Source organism: Pseudopipra pipra, chromosome 15 (assembly GCF_036250125.1).
Source record: "Pseudopipra pipra isolate bDixPip1 chromosome 15, bDixPip1.hap1, whole genome shotgun sequence".
NCBI lineage: Eukaryota > Metazoa > Chordata > Aves > Passeriformes > Pipridae > Pseudopipra > Pseudopipra pipra.
The window spans coordinates 15,070,116-15,090,487 of record NC_087563.1 but is presented as its reverse complement, the minus strand read 5'-3'; the positions used below and the strand labels follow the sequence as shown (position 1 = coordinate 15,090,487).

Below are 20,372 nucleotides of genomic sequence, written 5' to 3'. Positions count from 1 at the left end.
CCACAGCATTCCTGGCTCCCTATCAAAATGCTGGCAGTAGGGAGAGGGAAATCAAACCCTCTGGTCCCGGGCTGAGCCTCCGTGCCTTCATCTTCCAGCTTTTGCACTTCAGGCTATCAGATAAGTACAAATTGCCTGTAACAGGCATTATTATTCAGCATCCCAGGTGCTATCAGGAGTGTCCTAATTTGAGTGGAAACAGCTTCAGTAAGTGGCCTTGATGAGAGGGGTCCCCCCTCTGCCTCCCAGCTGAGGGCTATATCCCAGCTGGCCCCAATCCTTCGGCTGTTGGTGACTCCTTGGCAGGGGCACAGCCCCAAGCAGAAGAGATTAGTGGCTCAAACCCGGGGCCCCATTTCACATTAAGCCAGGCTATTGCTAAATTCTACCAAGTACCGAGGTTTAAGAGCAGAATTTGGCACCAACCCCACAAAAGCTGGCACCCATCAGCAGCGACCTCGGCGTCCCCCAGCCCCACCAACAGCCCCCAGCTCGTGCTTCATCAGCGTGGGTGAGCAGCACAACAGCAATGAGCAGTCACTGCCCAGCACAGGGAAGGATGACCCTCCAAAGTGGGCCTTGGTTTGTGGGTTTCTCCCTCCCTCTCTTTTACATTTTGTGACACCCCCCAAGACATTCTTTCCTTCATCAATAAAGGTCAGTCTGCTTCCACGCTGCACCAGTACAGGCATTCCACAAGGAAACCCCCAAACAAAACAAATTAAACCACAGGGAACAAAAATACTAAAGACAATAGTGCAGTCACAAAACTGAGTTGAGTTGGAAAGACTACCACAGACAGAAGCCAATTAGTGTTACTACCAACCTTCCCCCCACTGCCTGTTGAACATTTTCATCTCTAGGAGTCCCCTTCTGCCATTCTCACACAATCCCATGCTGGTGTCTTACCAGGGCCAGTAACCAGGCTCAGCCCCTGCTCCCCACCAAGCCCTGAATTCCACAGAACAAAATGGAAACCTGGGAAGGAGGATTCAGGGGACAATCAGCTCAACAAAAGTTACTGACTTCTCAGCCACCTCTCCTCTTACAGGCAGACCAACCAGCTGGGTTACAAAGGGTTACTCACAGGGAGAGGTGAAGCCACTTGCTCAGAAGGGTGGAGGAATACCCTGGAATAGCTACACAGCCTGTGTGTAAAAGCAGTGCTTTTTACAAGAAAAACACCAAAAATAATAGCCAGGAAGACTAAGACCCCTGAGAAGCATCCTGTGGTTTAACATTTTGAAGTTGGGCCACTTCATTCTCCTACTCAGGATTTCTCCTCAAGGTGCACATTTGTTAGACATTTCTCACATTACAGCACAGTCAAGCAGACACCCAATTCCAGAGGAGGTGGGCTAAAACAGGCTTCAAAATAACACACTTGTGCCCCTGGTCAGATCAAAAGCTCCCCTGCAGCAGAGTACCAGCTCCTGCAACAAAGAGGCACAGAGTTCTGCCAGAGTCTTGCACCTCCAAAACAAAAATGTAAAGGACTTCTCGAGAGGCATCCAGGCTGCCTCAACAGCCACCCACACACAGACCTTCACGAGCTGTCCTGCACACACGTGCATAAATATACACACTTCTGCTTGCCTACTTCACTCCAGTGCATCTTAATCCCTGCCCCATATTTCAAAAGGCAAGGGGATTCAGATATTTTAAAGTCACCTGCACATAACTCTCATGCCCAGTGGGGGTTGACCAGCAGTCCCACCTCACATCAGAATAAACATACACACTTCCAAATTGTCCCTTTGCTGCAGCTTCCCAAGAACTGAGAAAGAGTAAATGCCACAAGACTCACCTCAGCCACAGAACCACATCCCACCAGCCTGGGGCCCCCTCCGTGCTGCCAAGGCATCCCACAAGAGCTCAGAGGACAAACAGGAAAGCACTCCCTGAGCCCAGACTTTGTAGAAGAGGAGGAGCCCCCCCCAGACACACCTGTGGTGAGGGAGGTGCATCAGGAGCAGCAGCTGTGCCCAGTTACCAGCACAGGCAGGTGACAGTTCTGATTCTTCACAGGCTGTGTCTGCATCTTGCACCCCTTGGCAAGAACAGGGGGAGCAGTGCTATTGCTTTTTCTGTCCCCCTCCCTGAGACATTCAGAGGAGGGAGAGAACTTCCAAAATTAGGTATTAAACCAATTTTAATGCAAAGCAGTTCAGCAGACTGTTGAGTTCAAGCAACACATAATTACCAGCTTAAACCAAACCAGGATGGAGCCACCTAGTTTCACTCATTCCCCACAATGAAATTACCTGGGGATGAGCTGTTGGTGCAGAGCTGTCAGCCAGGGCCAGTCTGGAGCAAAGAGGACCTAAAACCTGCAATAAGCAAAGCCCAGAATAAAACCCAGTAAAAGAGAGTGGGCATTTAGACACCAAGGAGAAGGGATGTGTTTGTCACTCCCTAGTTTTCATTGCATTTTGCTTTGCCACTTAACAAGCACTAAAGTATATACACACACATATATATATGGGATTATATGTGGGAAGGGAGATATATATAGATAAAGATATAGATATAGATATGTATGTATGTTTTTCTATAAAAAACTCCTTCTTAGGAGGAAGGCTGAAGAGGAAGGGGCTCTTCCCAGAAAGGGAGAGGGTTGGAAACATCCACTGATCTGATAGGGTGAGAGGGATGGAGAAGGGATGCTCCAACTTCAGACTCCCTTGTTAATTCAAAAAGGTGAGGTTTGGTTGGTTTTTTTTTTTCCTGCTAGATCCCAAGTCCCCACTTTAACAAGACACAGCCTCCCCTTCTCCGCTATTTTGCTGTTTTGTTTTGTTTGTGTGTGTGTAAGAGCAGCGAAGCCTGGCTTTCATCAAAGGCCTGAATGTGTCTTTGTGTCACTATAACCGAAGGGAACCAAACCAGGGGGGTGGTTGTGCTGCTGCTCCTCCACACAGTCCAGACCTCGTGTGTCTGATCGTCTCCAGCACGGCCGCCTGTCCCCGGCACCGGGGCACGACCGAGCGCCGGGGATGCTGCGAGGCACTGCTGCACTCTGACCTCCTGTCTATGTGAAGGAATGGCTTAAACACTGTGAACCTTTTCACTCTGAAAATGAAGCAGAGTTCCTTAAAGCCAGGCTCGATTCACACTAAAGCAACCCTCGAGGAGCTCCAATACGGCGCTTTTATCCTTAAAGACAACTGGTCTGCACAAACTCCCAAGTGGAGTTGAACACTCCTTCTTGGGGAATTTTACCATATCTTTGGAATTCAAATAAGGCTTTTATGTGGTCCTGATCTACAAAATGGATGGATTCAAAAATTAAAAGAAGAAAAAAGAAAATGCAGCAGAAAAGAAAAGCACATGCTAATTCTGGACGGGGCATCTCTGTCTTCCTACCGTGCTCCAGCGTGGGAGTGACATGTGCCCAGGATGAGGCCAGTAGCCAGAATGCCAGGACTTCTCTTAAGAAATGGGACATACATTCCCAGTTCCCTATCAGGGCCCATTTTTGCCACCAGTCATGCCCTCAAGCTCCTCTGGGATGGCGCGTTAGTCCCTTGACAGGGTTTCTGCGCAACACGGTTGAACATATTTAAATGTTTGCACAATAGGGCCCCAGAAGCATCATTATTTGGTAGTAGTTACTGCCAAAGCTTCCCAAAATATGAAGCAGATCGTATCAATACCAACTGTTCTCATCCTCCAGACAGATCTGCTGGGGGGGAAAAAAAAAAGAAAAAGAAAAAAAAAAAAGAAAAAGAAAAATCTGTTCAACATCTCCTCCAAGATCCTCAATCTCTCTTAGCAGCAAAGCAGCCCAAACCTGCTCAATCCTCCTGCACCAAGTGGGCTGGAATAGCACGAACAGGGGCTGCTCAGAGACAGCACAAAACGGGGAGAAAACCCAGACAAACTCGAGCCAGAAAAAAACATTTCCAGATGTACTGCACTGACAGATCTCATCTCTACCAGTATTTTTTTTTTTAGAAGTCTGACCACAAGCACACAGATGGTCGGGAACATCATCGAACCTATTTAAATTTTCTTTGTAAATACTTCCATCTCCATCATGTCACACTTACTGGGAAGCCACCCAAGAGCCTGGGGCATGAGGGGTAAAATTTTTATGTGGTGCAGAGTTTAATAGGTCCACCCAGGGGCCACTGGCCTCTACGTGCTGCTTGTATGGCCAACATCCACGGATGTGCTATGAAGAGCCAGAAGCACAGGGATAAACATGGGATTTCTTGCAATGCATAGGACACATCACATATGGGCTGGAGCCAAGTCCACCACTGGAGTTGTCTTGACATAAATGGTCCCAGTCAACTTGTACTGGAGGGGACCTACTGATGAACAAAGTCCCGTGCCATTGGGGGTCAGTGGTTCCTGCCATGGGGTTGCTCTGGTGGGTTAAAAAGCAATTTGTGTCACGCACCCATTCCCAGGCACAGACTGGCTTTTCTTGGCCTTCAAGTCTTGCCGTGATTGCAATCACTGTGAAAAAATAAACCATCCAGGGCATTCACCATTCAGCAGAAACCAAGTTCTATTAATGCCTTCAATGCATAATTACATAAACAGACCCAATTTAAAAGCATGCCAGAAACATGGACAACAGCTTCACATGCAACCAACACAGCCCTAAATCCCTACTCCACCCAAGACTCTGCATGGTGTACAAGATGAATGTGAGGTCTTTCACAAATACATCTCCAACTCAAATTTGTGAGAAAAAAGTGGATTCCTGCCACAAAATCCAGGAGCCCCCTCTATCAGTCCCCTGGCCACACTCAATTCCTCCTGCATATGCAGTTTTTTCTCCTCCTTGCCCTACTAGGTCACATTAAAAAAAGCAAACACCCCATGCTGGGTGGGCAGGGGGTCACTGGGGCCCTGCCATTCCCTGCATTTCCACAGCTTTCTGCCTTGCTCCCACAAAAGGCCATGAGCTCAATCCATCTGCCGCAGGGATGAAACCCAAGAAGCACATTGTACTGCACAGGCTGCCAAATCCGGGTGTGCAGGGGCATCTTGGCACCAGGGTCTGTTCTGCCACATGATAAAACAGAGACTGATGGTGACAAACAAAGAACAGGTGGAGGTTTAATTAGGTCATTAACCATGTGAGTGCAACCTGTAAGGCTGCATTAACCCAAACTTGCACCCACCAGACTCTGCTCAGGGTGGAAGGCACAGCCTGCAGAGACCATCACCTCCTCCCAGGCTGGATGCTGGGTGGGATTACCATGGGGTCATAGCTGGGAAATGATGAGAATTATTGCCTCCTGGGTCTGATTTAGAAAAGCAGAACAGAAATCCAGCCTTTTTACTGTCTTAGTTTATCATGGCAGGACAGGTGCAATTAAAAAAAACATCAGCCACTGACTCTGTCTCCTCATGCTGCTTCTCCTTGCAGTGTGTCCCCACAAGGACCTGCCACTCCGGGTGGTGGTGTACCTTGTGCACGTGCATGGTGAGTTCATTCCATGGTTCCTGCACATCCAGCACCAACCCCAGCCAGGCACAGCTCCCGTGTGCATCCCTGCCACCCCACCCAAAACCACGTGGCTTGGGTTGGAAGGGACCTTGAAGATTATCTTGTTCCAACCCCCCTGCCATGGGCAGAGACACCTTTCACTAGACCTTCTGATGAATAGGTTGCTCAAAGCCCTGTCCGACCTGGCCTTGAAACCCTTGGGCAAAAGACAATCCTGCCTCCTTCCTCCCTGCCACTGCCTTAATTAAACAGTTCACTCCAGCCAACTTCCCAGGAAGTTCTGTTATACAAATGTTTAATGATCTAAACACTTTTTTCCCAGACTCATTGGAGGTGTGATCCACTCTCTTTGCCTTCGCTGACTCCGAGAAGTGCCTTGAAGTTATTCACCACGTTTACAGGCTTCCCCCTTGAACTTCACTGAATCTTCCCAGAGAATTGTGACACATGTTTTGAGAAAACAGACAAAAGTTTCCTGATCTCTCTCTCCTTTTATGTCTGAAATGACACCTGGAGTTTTAAGTACAATCCCAGCTGTCATGATCAATGCTTGGCTCGTGTTTTGGGTTGGTAGTGGAGGGGTAAGAGATCAACACTCGCGGCTGGTGTTTGGATTCACATCCTGGGCTTTCTAATCCAGGCAAGCCACATTTCTCAGTGAGCAACTGTTGCAACATAATTACTTGATTAAAATCCTGTTAGGACTCTCAGCTACGGCCAGCTAGGGGTTTCGCTCTCCGGTTCACCTTCCTCCCTCCCATGAAAATATGATGGTCAAAGCATGAGCAAAATTTGCGATGTGAAGGCACGTTGTTCAGGGGCTGGTGCTCAGAGGAATGCTGTCCTTTAAGGAAACTCTATTTAACAAGTGCTGAAAGGCACTGTCTTGCCCAGAAATCCATAAAATAACTGAAAAAGCTATTGATAGATTTGCTAATGTTTTAACCCCAGCTGGGAACTAAGTACCACACAGGCACTCGCTGCTCCAGCCTTTTTGGAGTGTCATGAGTGATGGAGTTATATTTGGATTCTTTAAAGGTCACTACACCTACTGCCCCTGCAACCCTACAAAGTAAAACACATGACCTTGTCTTAGAGCAACGAAACAGGAGCAAACAAACAGCACCAGGGGAAGAGCAGTGTTTCTGGTCGTGGAATGGCATAACAGGAGATAACACCAGGTTTATGTTGTCCAGGACTTCTCAAGTGGGAAGCCAAGGGCAGAGGCTGGTGGGGCAGATGAGGCTGTTTGTCCAGCCTTTGTCTGGGCTGGCACTCCCTGAAAGAGGCCAGAGGGAAGGTTTGTTAACAGTACCTATTGGTGAATGACCCAGCGCAGAAAGAGCATGGGGATAACAGTTTGCTATCTTCTGCTACAGTCTGATTTTGGCTGCTGTTACCTACATGCTCCCAGCTGCATGCACAGGTGATGGTGTTACTGTGCAGTGCGTATTTGTGCAATGCAAGTCATGAAATGTCAGCCTAGAGCTTCTTATGTCAGAGAAATAAGGCAGCTCTCGCTCCAGGAAAACATCAATGGTAGCTAACTGCCTCAAAATAATTTCTATGCTAAAACCTGCTTCTATCCACACTGCATGAATGATAAGATCAATCTAAAGCCGGCTGGTTTTGTGACACATTCCCATCCTGTTACACCCAGGGTGGACAGGAGATGACAGCACTACTGGCTCAGTGAGGAAGCATGGAGATACAGGAGGTACCATGCCAGCACCATCTATTTTCAATAATGGGCTCTGCAAAGCCAAGTCACTGCTCACACGGGTGACATTAATCCTTCGTTTGAACAAGAAAGAGGAGGAAACCAACTGGAAGCTAATGGGAAACTCCCAGGTGAGTCAGTCCATGAGCACTGAATCAACCCGCTCCAGACCCTCTTCTCTGGAAAGGCAGCACTGAAGGGGTTGGCAGCAAAAAATATCTGTGCCTGGATAAATGACTTCATATGTCGAGACAAAGATAAAGTTACACAGAGCCTCTCACAGAGGATATGGTCATCGGGTTTATTTTTGTAGTTTTCATTACACTCAAAATAACTTTGGCAGACTTAGAAAAAATAAATTTTCAAAGCCTTCTCCTATTGATGTCACCAGTTTTAATTAATTTTTGCTGAAGTGGTCTAAAGGCAAATGCTGCTGGGATGGGCTGGTTTCTGGTGTACTGCTCTGGGCCTCTGTGTTCTAACGCTGGGGCTGCACCAAATGCCACCAGGACAAATCCTGCCTCATCCCCACTGGAAGGCGGCTCCGGCCCATTTCCCTGCGACAGTGGTTTTGAGGCCAGACTGCCTTTGAGCTCGTGCTCCGACTGTGTCAGAGGCGCCGTCAGCTCTGGGAATAACGCTGGTTCCACGCTATTTCCTGCCTCTGAAAGCCGTGGCCACAGCCAGCAGTTAAAGCCACCTCGGTAGGACGTTAAATGTCACTGCTGGCTGACACAGCAGCTGGTCTGTGGGGTATTGTCTGGATGGGTGTTGAGCAGAGGACGTGCCTTCCCTCAGATGCCAGCCCGCTGGGCAGCTCGGTCTGAGAGCAGACCCCTCATTCCCAGACTCAAACCTGCCCTTTGCTGCACACCTGGCTGTCACCTCCCGCTCCCACCACCACCACGAGCTGTCAGCAAGGTACCAAAAATGTAAGCAGAACCCCTCCAACAGTGCCATGATACATCTGGCTGCTGCCACCATGCCAGCAACCCCCTCTGGACACGTAGCAGCCCACAGGACCACCAGAAAATCATTCCTCTGCTTTCCAGGGGGACTTTGGGCTCCTTCCCCATTGCTGGCTGGCACCCTGCAGCACACAACACATGGCTGGGAGGAGATGCCAAACCAAGCAAGACTCCCTCTCCTCCATTTATTTCCATCTATTGCAACCACTCAAGAAAACAACCCCTGACCTAAAGGCTTCCATCAACAGAGAGTCTTGAAACCAGAGTTCCCCAGGATGAGATGGGGGCCTCTTCCCAGCTGCTTTCCAGCACCTTTCAGTAAGAGGATGCAGGTTATCTGTGCCCATCCCAGGTAGCTCCCAGGAGAAGGAGCTGGTGGGTCCTGCACATGTGGCATGCAGACACAGCTCCAGATGTCCTTGGGGCCTTCCACAAATATCCAAAAGGGACTGGGGCATGGTCGCCAGGAAGGACTGATGGAAGGTAGCCAACAGTCATTTCTATGCTCAAAGAGCATTTTTCCAAAAGCTGCTAAGGTCTGCAGATTGGATTTTTGAAGGGGTAAGATTTGAAAACACCTGAAACAGAAAGTAAGTGCCTGCATTTAAATGGCACCATTTGTCAAAAGCCCTTCTCAGCTAGTTGTCCTTCCTTACTTAGATGCTTTAACACTTGGCTTCTGGCTCATTTTTTAAAATCCTGGCACTGCTTTTTCTTAGCAGGAGAGAATTCTGATTGCATTTGTAAGTTTAGTACAAAAAAAAATCCTGTTTATGCTAATCTGTAATTCTGATGTTCCAGCCTCCTGCAGGCAAAGGCAGACTGAGAAAGCAAACCCTGTTGAAGCAAAGTGATGGGAAGGGTACAGGAAACTGAGGCAAGGGGGATTCAGGAGGCATTTTAATACCTGAAGATGGTATAAAGTTCATTGTCTGACTTTTAATTACAGAAATTACAGAAAAATACTGAACTTTAATGGCTTCAGTAAGCAGAAAAGTGTATCTTAAATGTCTATAAGGAATACTTCAGAGGTTTAAGCTGAGTAGGTGCAAAGCAACTCAGAAAAGCAGAGATCACTACTAATTTAAAAAAAGAAATATTTGCTTTTATTTGATATTTTTTATTATCTACTGAACTATCCTGAAGGACTCATGACTCAGAAATGCAGCACTACAGGCCCAGATCCTGGAGATGTAAAAACAGAGCTGCTATCACGCAAGAGTGTGAAACAAAGAGCCGGCATTAGCAGAGCTCTGCGCATCCCATTTGGCCTCCTGGAAAACATCTGCCGTTTGTCAGGACTACAAAGCCAGCAGAGCCCTCTCCCCCTTGATCTCCAGCAATTAGTGAAATTCTGTTGTGCTAATTACCTGGGGAGACAACGTGGAGAAGGCAGATAGCGAGTGACACTTGAAGGGCAACATTTACACCAGTAAAAATTAGGCAGATATTTCAAGTCACTGGAAACCACAAAAAGTACTGTGCCAGACTTCCAGAGCAAGCTGGGGAACGCTGATCTCTGGGTATAAAGTTAGGGTAAACACTAAAATAATACTACTAATAATAATAAAAATAAAATTATATAAATGATACAAGCAAGAGAGTCTCTGGAGTTGCTGAGTCTGCAGGGGTCGGGAGGGTTTTAAACGATCATCTCCCCCAAAGTACACATGGTTTGAATTGCTGAGAAGTGGAGCAATCCGCCGTCCTGCCGGCTGGAGCACCACTGCGCTCCTCCTGCTGCCAAGCCATTATTGGGAAATATTTGTCACATATTAACTGGAACATCAGATTACTACACTCGACATTTAACACTGGTTTAGAATATACACATACGTTCAGAAGCGTACGACACCATCCCAGTGTGAACTCGAGATGAAGGCAGGGATGTGCCCCATCCAGCAGCCAGGAAATTTGGAGTTCAGGCTCAGGAGGTGCTGTTAAATAAAAAGGCACGTGGAAACACAAGGCGTAGGTTGAAATACGCAGTGTGAGAGCAGCCAACAGAGCTGGAGCTTTTCACACCCTCAGTCCACAACACAGCAAGGACCAGCTGCTGGGCAAGGAGTGCCCTGTGGACTGGGGCTGGTTTTTGCTCATTTTTACTGGATTGAAGAGGAAACATTTGTTCTCAGGCTCTAGCAGGGTGCATCCAGCACCTTGAGCTCTTGTGGGACCTTCTCACAGAGCTTAGAGACTTTTGGCATGGCAAATACTGCATTTAACAAGAGCCTTTTGCACCTCCGGTTTTAAAAGACTGCATTGAAAATATAAGGTGGAAAAAATAAAAAAGAATCCTTAAAAAAACCACATATGAAAAGGCATCCAATGCTCACACAACTGATAAACAAAGCGTTTACAAGCACAAAGCTTTAGTCTTGCCTTCAACCAAGTGCTTATCAGCTGAAGGCTGTCCTAAATGCCATATACACAAGTGTTCCTGCACCTGCTGGGTCTCATCCTGCAGCAAAGGCTGCGTGAGGATCCCATCAGAGAAAGAGGATGAACATGAGGGGATGAGGGGCCTCTGCAAAGTATTACAGGCCTGGCTTAGGGAATGACAATAATACAAATACTGCACTGCTGTTTCCCAGTGAGACAATGTATGGGGACAGCCTGTCCTGGCCCTGCCCGGTGCCCACAGCATGGAACTGCCGCTACCCTGTCCCAAAAAGCTCAGGGGACTGAAAGGCCATTTTTGTCCCCAGAGTGGGGTCACCAGCCCATCACAGCATTCCAGAGCCTGACCCACACTTGGTCCAGCTGCCCCAGCCCCCCAAGGATGCTCTTCTCTCCCTCAGTCACAAAAATGCCCAAACCACAGAGGACCCAAAGTGACACAAAGCTGTTGTCATCATCCCCCCCTTCCTTTTGGTTGAAGGAATAAAGCAAAACAAGTCAACTCAAAGCAGCACACAGATGTTCAGAGAAACTACAGAGGCAACTTTTTGCAGCGTGCTCAGCATTAGAGACAGATAGCACTATTTTAAGTTGTTAAAATTTTTTTAAATTATTATTATTTTTTTTAAATTGTTATTACTTTCAAGGTCAGGTTGGGTAGGGCTCTGAGCAACCAGATCTAGTTGGAGGTGTCCCTGGCTACTGCAGGGAAGTTGGGTTAGATGACTTTAAAAGGTCCCTTTTCCAATCCAAACCATTCTGTGATTCTATGATTTTTCTTGATGACCGGGATGTCTCCGTGGCCCTGGTGAAACAGCCGGGCCCCCTCTGCCGGCCACCAGCTTCTACTGGCCACTGGCCCCTCTCCACAGCCCTGAAAAGCCCCATTTAGAAGCCAATGAGCTCTGCAGACAAATAGGTGACTTAAAGCACAAAATGGCTCAGTTCATGTTGGGGTTTTCTTTTGGGAGGGGGGAGTATTTATTTTGTTTGCGTGTTTTACAAGCAGCGATTTAGGACGCTGTAGTCAAAATAATTTGACCCTTATTTAACTCTTAGGTGGATCCTAATCATCGTGTCCCATAAGTCAATTCTACCAAAGCAGTGCCCCAAAAGCAACCTCCACTCCCTCAAATCCAAATGACCCCCCAAACCGACTGACTTCTAGGAAAAAAACAGGTCTTATTTAAAACAAGCCCAGCTGGCAGGGCCAGCTCTGAACATGTGGTTTGCTCCTGCCTCTGCCCATGGGCGGGTCTGTGGGGCTGCAAGTCCCCCTTTTCCCAAAGAGGCAGGGAGGGAGGGACCGCCCCAGCATGAGTGCAGACAGAACTCTCATCAACAGCTCGCCAGTGGCTCTCCAGCTCTCTGTAAATCCAGTGGTAAGAAGGAATTCTTAAGCTTAGCAGGGTTTCTGGCAGAGGAAAGCCCCCTTCAGCTCACATGTTCAGGACACCCACCAGCTTCCAGCTGCCCCCAGGAAGCAGGAGTGGGGCTGGCACCACCTCCCCATCCCCTCCACAGGGGAATTTTCTTTCCCCCAAGGGCTGTTTTTTCAGTGCACAGAGGCAAATTGAAGCTCAGCTGTTAAGCTTGCATCCTGGGGTAGCCCAGCAGTGAATGCCAGCGAGGGCCTCAAGCTCTCGGGAGTTTTCCAGACCAAGCTCTTTAGGTACAAACCAGGAGACAATTCAGCCTTCTTCAGGAGAAAGAGGGAAAAAAATTAAACACATGTAAAGATTTCTTTGATTTGTTCAAAAATAGCTGAAAGGCTTCAGGACAGTCCAGCAGCACATCCTCGTGTAGCACAGCACTCGGCTCCCTGCAGGATGGGATGTTTCCTACCCACCAGGAAATCACTTCTCCTTCCCTGGGCTCACAAATTACTTTGACGTTCGTTACTAATGAGTGTAACGAGTATTACAGCAGCACGTGGGAAAACCTTCCCCCTTCCTCTCTTCCCCCCATCTCCCAAACACAGCAACCAGCAAACCCAGTGACCCAGAACAGAATTGGGACTTTCCTGGACAAAAGGAGCCTCTTCAATCCCAATTGCTTTCCACAGAGCAAAGGAAAAGCCTCTTGACCACTTAGGCACACCAGTAGTGCCCTGATTGCCCAGACCGGGGAAAGACGCAGCCCCAGAGCCCCGTGAGGTGGATGGATTTGTTGTGTATCAAAAGGGAGGAAACTGTTTTGAGTTTGTTTTGAGAGCTGAAAATAAGCAGGATTTGTGTCTCAGCTGATGGGGCTTGTTACCAGGCAGTGAGGCACACAGGGAACCCACAGGAGCCTTCCACTGGAAAAGCAGCAAGTATGTTTAAGAGCATCATTAGTGAAACGTTTCTGAGGTTATTAAACATAATCTCACGGGGGAAAAAAAGTCCATTTCCAAGGTTATTAAACATAATCTTTTGGTAAAAAAAATTCTTTTTTTTTTCCTCCCGTGAGTATGGACTAACGCTGCATGTTCTGGCAGGAGTCAGACCCAGGAGGGCAGGAAAAATTGAGCCTGTTCATTTGCCTATCCTGCATCTCCATGTAGCATTTATGGTTTGTTTGTTTTCTTTAAAACTACAGTGGAACTATCTGCTGCTTGCAAGTCCTTGTAACACGCCTGTGCATTCTCCCCCATCAAAGCACTGCACATCTTTCACCCATCTTTTGCTACTTCTGTGAAAAGAAAAAAGAAAAGGCTTGAAGTGCCTCAGCTCAAAGTCATTTGCCCCGTTCAGTGTGACAGCAGAGCACTTTACAGAGCATTTCTATAAATGGGGTTCCTTTACAAACTAATCTGAGCTGGTTTTTGTCTCCAAGGAGCATGCACTTCCACAGAAGAAGAGGTTTTTCCGCAGAACAGGAAGTTTTGACGGTTTTAGAAGTTCATTAAACTCTCTGAGGAAATTTAAACAATCGGTGACAGCTTTCCTACAGCAAAAGAAGTTGCTGCCCTCTGAAAAGGCAGAGAGGCTGCAGCTTTTAATTATAACACTTCCATTAAGCCCTAGTGATTGTGTTACTACTTCTAAATTGTTTTGGCCCAACACCCAGGACCCACAACCCAGTCAAGCTCTTCTCTCTTTTATTCTTATAGCCAAACGTCGCTTTTGTCCAAACCTCAAGCTCCTTTATCTGTAAACAGGCCAAGGCAAGGCAGTGGGAGAAGTTAACGGTCTCAAGCACAACAGAGTGCTTCAGCTTGAGAAAAAATACTTCATAACACATTTTCCTTGATAAAAAGGAACATATAAAATAGGAGAGGTGGAGCTCAGTGGCCTCAGAGCCTCTTCAGTGGCCTCAGAGCCTGGCTCCCAGGCAGCTCCCAGGCAGTCTGGCGTGGGCTGTGCTGGAATGTTTGCACCTACCTGGGGGGCACATGCAGTCTGAGGGAGCCTCTCTCGCTGTCCTCAGCTTTGCTAGTCCTTCACCCAGTTTCTGTTTGGAGGAGGAATAAAAACAGTCATTTAGAGAGTACATTATGTCTAAATGCAGGCTGTGCACAAGTGCCAACAGCCAAGCCATCCAGCACACTCCCTTCCAGGGAAGCATAATGGTTTCATCCTGTTGCATTCAGCCTCTGTGGATAATAACCCATGCTTTAGTAGTACATAAATATTAAAGATTTCTTAGCAAGTGGCCAGTCTACAGCTCTCATATGGAGCAGGCAGAGACTCCTTCTGCACATCCCAAAGTCCCTTTAGCCAAGCTCCATTGGTAGGATTCATCCTGAGCTCCCGTTACAAGTCCTGTGTTCAGTTGTGCCGTGATCTGGCTGATATTGTACTTAAAATTCATGCTCTGTGGAGTATTAGAGGTTTCTTTGGAGAGGGATGAGGAGAGGAAAGACAGTCAAGACTGGAGTGCTCACCCACAACCAGGTCTACTAAAAGCACAGTGTTTCCATCTCTAAGGTGAAAAACTCATCGATGGGACAACCAGAACTCATAAAAATTCACAAAACTCAAGCAGTGTCTACGTGGCATATTGCAGGCAGATGTGAGCACACTCTGCCCGCTCCCTAAGCCAACCACACTGTTTGTGCCTGTTTCTAGGACACTGCCAAGCCCGAGTTAATGAGCCCTGTTGACAGGTATGTTACATTAGCTCCAGCCTAGCACTTCATGGCTGGGGCAGCCCAGCAGGGGTGGGAACAGCTCATCTTCACCCACAGTCCTCACTCTCAGTCCTCCAGGAATGCCCTGTCTTACCTAAAGTACTTGCCAAGAAACAAACCAACAATCTGATAACTGGAGTCCCTACATTTCAAAGAAAGAATATTCAAAGTACCTATTGATTTCAGGGTGTTAAGACTTCAATTTTATACAGCCAATGACCCAGTCTCTGTTCAAATATTTGAACACTGTGGACCATTCAGGAATTAGGCTACCTGTGAATTAGGTTATTTTCCTTTTATTCTGAGGATTAAATAGTTTATCTGTTGCTGAAATCCTATGCATTCCTCTCTAGCTGCTAGGATGTGATGCTAAGAGATCCTGAAAGTATCGATATGGTTTCATAGCACCTCACAAAGCAGTTGTCCTAAGGGCAGTACAAATGCCAGAACAATCCAGTTGCCTTCTGCAAAACACACACCTTCCTTGAGAAAATGTGGCAAAAAATTAGCTAAATGACTTTTCTGACCTGCAGTCTAAATGTCATAGAGTTGCTCAAATTTTATCTGTTTACTTTTAAAGTAATTTGGATGATGAAGATGCTTGAGGAAATGAAAATAAGCTCTTCCATCCTTTTAGTTCCGCAGGCATCACTGGGAACAGCAGAGGAGATCTGAATCCTGGAGCCAGTCCTCTGTTCTCCCATTGAATTGCTCTTGTCATGCAACTGATTAATCTGGACACTGTGGACAATAAATCCTTTGTGAACAAAACGGTCCAGCTTTGTTTACAACAACTGGATGCTTCTATAATCCTCCCGTTAATATTTTCCCTCCAGTGTGAAAACTACACGCTTCGAGTTGGGGCTTTTGACACAGAGCAAGTGGAGATGCTGCCACGTCTGGCCCACGCTGTTGGCAGTGTTTCAGAGGGCATCAAAGCAGGAGCCTGCAGCATGTCCCCCTGATGGGACAGCCAAGGGAAGGGCAAGGTCCTGCCACAGTCAAATGAGCAGTTTCTCCAAAGTTAGAGGGATGCCTGTCACAGAGCCAGAAACTAAATCCTAGTTGTCCAAATTGGTTTTCATTACCTTAACTACACACTCAACCTTCCTTTACTATTTCCTATCCTCTTATACTTGCCAAACATTTAAACAACACTAACAGGAACCAAGCCAGTGTTGATGTTGTGTTTGCTGCTCTTTACACACAGCTCTGCCATAAATTATGCCAGCAAATCACTCGATTGGTATATGGAGTAATGCTTTTGGGGTCGTGGCAGAACAAAGGATGCTGGGTCATGCACAGAGAGAGTATGGAGCTTTGGTTTCACTTCTGAAATACTGTGGTAAACTTCAAAGGAGGACCAACACAGAATTTAACAAAAAAACTGACCCCAGGCATCAGTTGATGTTCATGACGATGGAAATATTCTCTCGCTCTCCAGAAACTCTCAAGCACAGAAAGGGCAGGAGTTGCCTGACAAGCGAGCCATCTTATGTAACAGAGTTTGGTCAAGAAACAGACCCTTTCTGAAACTTTACCATAAATTAATAGGTTCATTTGAAATGGTCATTAATAGATAATCACAATCTCTACCATGCATTCTTTGAATTTGTTACTTGATTCAAAATTTGCTCTAGTATTGACAAAAGTTTGGCCATATTAAATATTTCAACAAGCTCACTCTTGCATTAGAAACACAATTATGTGGTTTTACTTTATTTTCCCCTGTACAAACTCCATCTGAGCATTCCCAGTACAAAACAAGCTTTCCACACTTAACTAAATCTCAGCAAGAGGTTGCACATGATCTTACGCAGTGCCACAGAAACCATTCCCATTGCTAAGCACATTTGTTGGAATAATTGGAACAGAACCACTGCCACGACCAGCAGGCTAATTCCTGCCTGGAGAAAAGACGTTAACTTGAGTCTGTGACTGCGCCTCACAGGCACCCCTCTGGTCTGGTATTCAGGGGTTTCACAAAAATATTTTTAACATTTCACTTTTATCAAGGCACATCAATGCAACTCCGACAGCAACAAACAGCATGAGGAATTGTCTCCCCATGCCCCCAGCACTGCCTTCATCCCTGCTAACAGCCCCAGAGCTGGTCACAGGGCATCACATACAAGTACATTTTTGCATGACTGAGGCTTCATGGCTGTCACAGTTTTAATGCAGCACCGTGTTTTGCACCCCAGTCATGCCATTAATGAAATCCCAGTGTAAAACCTTCCCCAGATGTCAGAATCGATCACTTGGGGTGTCCTTGGGCAGCCCCGTAAGCCTTGTTGAATCTTGCTGAACTTTAGGAACTACTGTTTAAACAAATCCAGCAAATCAACTGTGGGATCTTCAAGCATTTCCTATGAGTGATGGAGCCGTCCCTGTCCCCCCGTGCCTGCAAAAAGCCCCAAACCTAAACACCAGAGTCAGGAAAAAGATGATCCTGGAATCAACTAAAACTTCTTCTAGAGATTTGGTTTAGTTACAGAGAAGGGCATCAGTGTGCGTAATAGTTCTCCAAGTAGGGGAAATCTTTCAGCACAGAAATATTTATTGAATAATTTCAGAAAGCCCTGGGACTGAAAGTTAAGTAACTAGTGGCGGGTCTCCTCTGCCCGCCGTAAATCAGTTCTGCACTGCCAGACCACAATACGCTGGGAGAGACAGTCCAGATAACAGGGATCATGTTCATAAATTTCTAACAAGGAAATTATGGTCCATTACATCCCAAGATAAATAATATTTAAGTACTCGGGTTACCTGTGCCAGTGAATAGAATGAGAGGGGAAAGTCGCGTGTCCTCAAACCCTGAACTGCCCGCCCTTCACCTGGGGCATTCTGCCTTGTAAACCAGACGGGCACTGCCACGCCTGATTCACGGAAATGGCAGCAAGAAGGGGAAAGTTTGGCAAAAAGGAGGAGAAGCCGGTGACACTCGGAGCGAGCCCCGCGCTCCCCGCGCCGGAGCGGAGCCGGGAGCGCCTTCCCGGTCCTGCGGGCGCTGCCCGCCCTGCCCGCCACTCACCTCGTGGAAAAGCTGCTCCACGCGGGGCTGCAGCGCATCCAGCAGCGGCCCGTGGGCGGCGGCGCCCCGCTCCTCCAGCGCGGCCAGCCGGCCCTGCAGCTCGGCCGTCTTGGCGCCCAGCAGCAGGCACACGGCCACGGCGGTGAGCGAGAGCAGCAGGCACAGCGCGGAGGTGGCGGTGCCCGCCGCGGCCGCGGCCCCGCTGCCGCTGCCCGCGCTCATCGCGCCGCGCTCCGCGCCGCTGCGCGGGGTCCCGCTCGGCTGCCGCCCGCCCCCCGCCGCCCGCGCATCCAGCGCCGCCCCGTGCGCCGCGGGCGTGGGGCCGGAGCTGCGGAGCGGCCGCTCTCCTCCGCTCGCCCCGCCGGCCCGGGTCTTAAACGGAGGAAGCGGGGGGTGACGGCTCCCCCCCCGCCGCCTCCCCCCGCGCTGGGGAAGGGGGGATGCTCCGAGCGCGGCCCGCCGCCCCCCATGGGGGATTACGCGGAGCAGATCCCACCCTCGCTGCCCGGCCCCCCGCGGGGACCGCTCCCCCTCCCCGCACACCCCATCCCCGCCCGCCCGCCAGCCCGCGCCCCCCCGCCAGCCCGCGCCCCCCCGAGGTCCCGGTGGAGCCCCGCGGCCGGGGCACGGCCAGAGCCGCTGCGGGGCGCGGGGTGGTCGCGGGGCGGCCCCGCTCCGGTCCCCGCGCCGGTCCCGGTGCGGCAGCGGGGGCGCAGCGCAGCCCGCGGGCCGGGCGCCCTCCAGCGGGATCCCCCCGCCGGGAGCGAGGGAAGGAGGGAGCGCGAAGGATGTGCCCGGCCGCGGGGACACGGAGCCGGGGAGCGGCAGCGCTCCCGGAGAGCGGGACCTGCGAGAGGCGTCACTCGGGCAGGAGGTTTGTGCCTTCTGCGCTATAGCCCGTCTGGACCGCGGTCTGTTTTAGGGAAGAGACGTTACCGGGAACCCCACGGCGCATTGTAACTCACGATGTTACCGCGCTGAAGTGTCCCATACACTTTAGGGAGCCCATGAATGAGAGAAACTGTGCTCATATATAACACTAAGTATCCCCACACTCTGCCGTGCCTTTTCCTCGCTGTTACAGTGCTTTACCACTCTTAACTTACCCGTAAAACAACCCCTGGTAACTTCATGCCTTACTGCCTGTCTAGACTCTAAGCACATAGCAAGTCCAAATGTACTCTTTGCCCGCTGACCACAGACACTGCCCTAGTAGGAGTAATTCTTACTTCTAGAATAGATGAGTGAAGCATAGGACAGTTAGGAAATGCTGTTATGTCAGTAATGATACCAATGTCAGATTCCAATTAAGTTTGTCAATAAGACACACACATGTGCACAGCTAGACGGCAGTGCTGCATATAGACATGATTTCGTAGCTATTTCCAAAGCAGTTAGCCAGGCAAATCTGTATCATTTGCTAACAACTACTTCCTGCTCTCTTTCAGGGCCTGAAGACACAAGGAGCCTCTTCCTTACCTCCTTCTCCCCCTCTCCTTCCTCTGAGCCTGCCAAAACCATCCTTGCAAGCTCTATGAGATCAATTGCAGACTCACAGCACCATCACACTGAGGGAGAAGCATCTCATCCTAAAATGTGCCCATGTGACCCAAGCCCCCCTGACAGCTCTGATCCCCAGAAACTGAAGCAAGAGGCAGGACTGATCACTCCTGCAGCAGCTGAGCCCCTGCCCCAGAACTCCAAACCCCTTTCCTTTGCTGTTTATCCCCAGCTCAAGTCTTCCCCCACTCGAATGAGGTTCTGAACCTCTGGATCTCCATACACTCTTTGCCCTTCAGCAGTGCCCTTATGTCCTTCTCTTGGAAGACAGCTTTATTCTGTCCCATCATCCATGTCTAGTGAAAGGTGAGACTGATCCATTATGGAAAACACACTCTGTTGGTCTGCCTGGCTGACCCAGTCACAGACCAGATTTTTAAGGTACAATAGCTAAAAATGGGATGTGCAGAAACAGACATGAACGCTCTTGTAATTATTTAACCAACAGCCATAGCTTGATCCAAACGTGTAACACCCAAATTACACTCAGGTATGAAGATGACAATGGGGGTGTGCACGTAATCTGTCTCCTACTGAAGACACAGGACCAAGGGCAGCCCAGGAGACACCAGAGCCCTGGCCCTGGGTGCTGCTCAGCTGCCAAGAACCCCACTGAGCTTCACTGGGGAGTCCAAGGGCCCTGGACACGTGTCCCTGCAAATTAACACTCCTGTACACACTGCAAGGCCTGCAAAGCCACTTGGCACCTCACTGCAGACGCCACATTAATTGTGATAGTGGTTTTTTAAAAGTTTACTGGAAGAAAGTCAATTTAAACAGGGCTTTGTATGTTTTTCTAGCCTGTATCTCCTTGATGCAAGGCATTTCAGTACCTACATCAAGTACTCTGTAAGCAGGAGTACAGTGTCTTTGCCTCATTTTGATAGAACTGTTTTATGGTTACAGTTTTATTGTTATAGCAGCATATAAACTTTTCTCCCCCCCATCTGCCTTTGATTTGCAGTGCTTGGCTGATACACTCAGCCAAGTCCTTGCTTTGCCCCTGAAGCTGTGGGATGGGAAGTAGTGTGGGAAGAAGTGAAGGAATTTACTCTGGTCCTGCTCAGCCCCATGGAGCTGACCTGGACGGCACCAACTGTTCCATT

General features: G+C 48.7%; 1 protein-coding gene across 1 annotated transcript in view; it reads right to left on the bottom strand.

The window, feature by feature from the left end:
• Positions 1–17,948, bottom strand: part of COL23A1 (collagen type XXIII alpha 1 chain) — a 177,648-nt gene extending 159,700 nt beyond the window's left edge. The window contains exons 1-2 of the mRNA XM_064672168.1: positions 17,707–17,948; positions 13,924–13,993 (exon numbers count right to left, since the gene is read on the bottom strand). Of these exons, the coding sequence (XP_064528238.1) occupies positions 13,924–13,993; positions 17,707–17,928 (292 nt within the window). The 5' untranslated portion in view covers positions 17,929–17,948. The remainder of the gene's footprint in view (positions 1–13,923; positions 13,994–17,706) is intronic.
• Between the last annotated feature and the right edge of the window lie 2,424 nt (positions 17,949–20,372).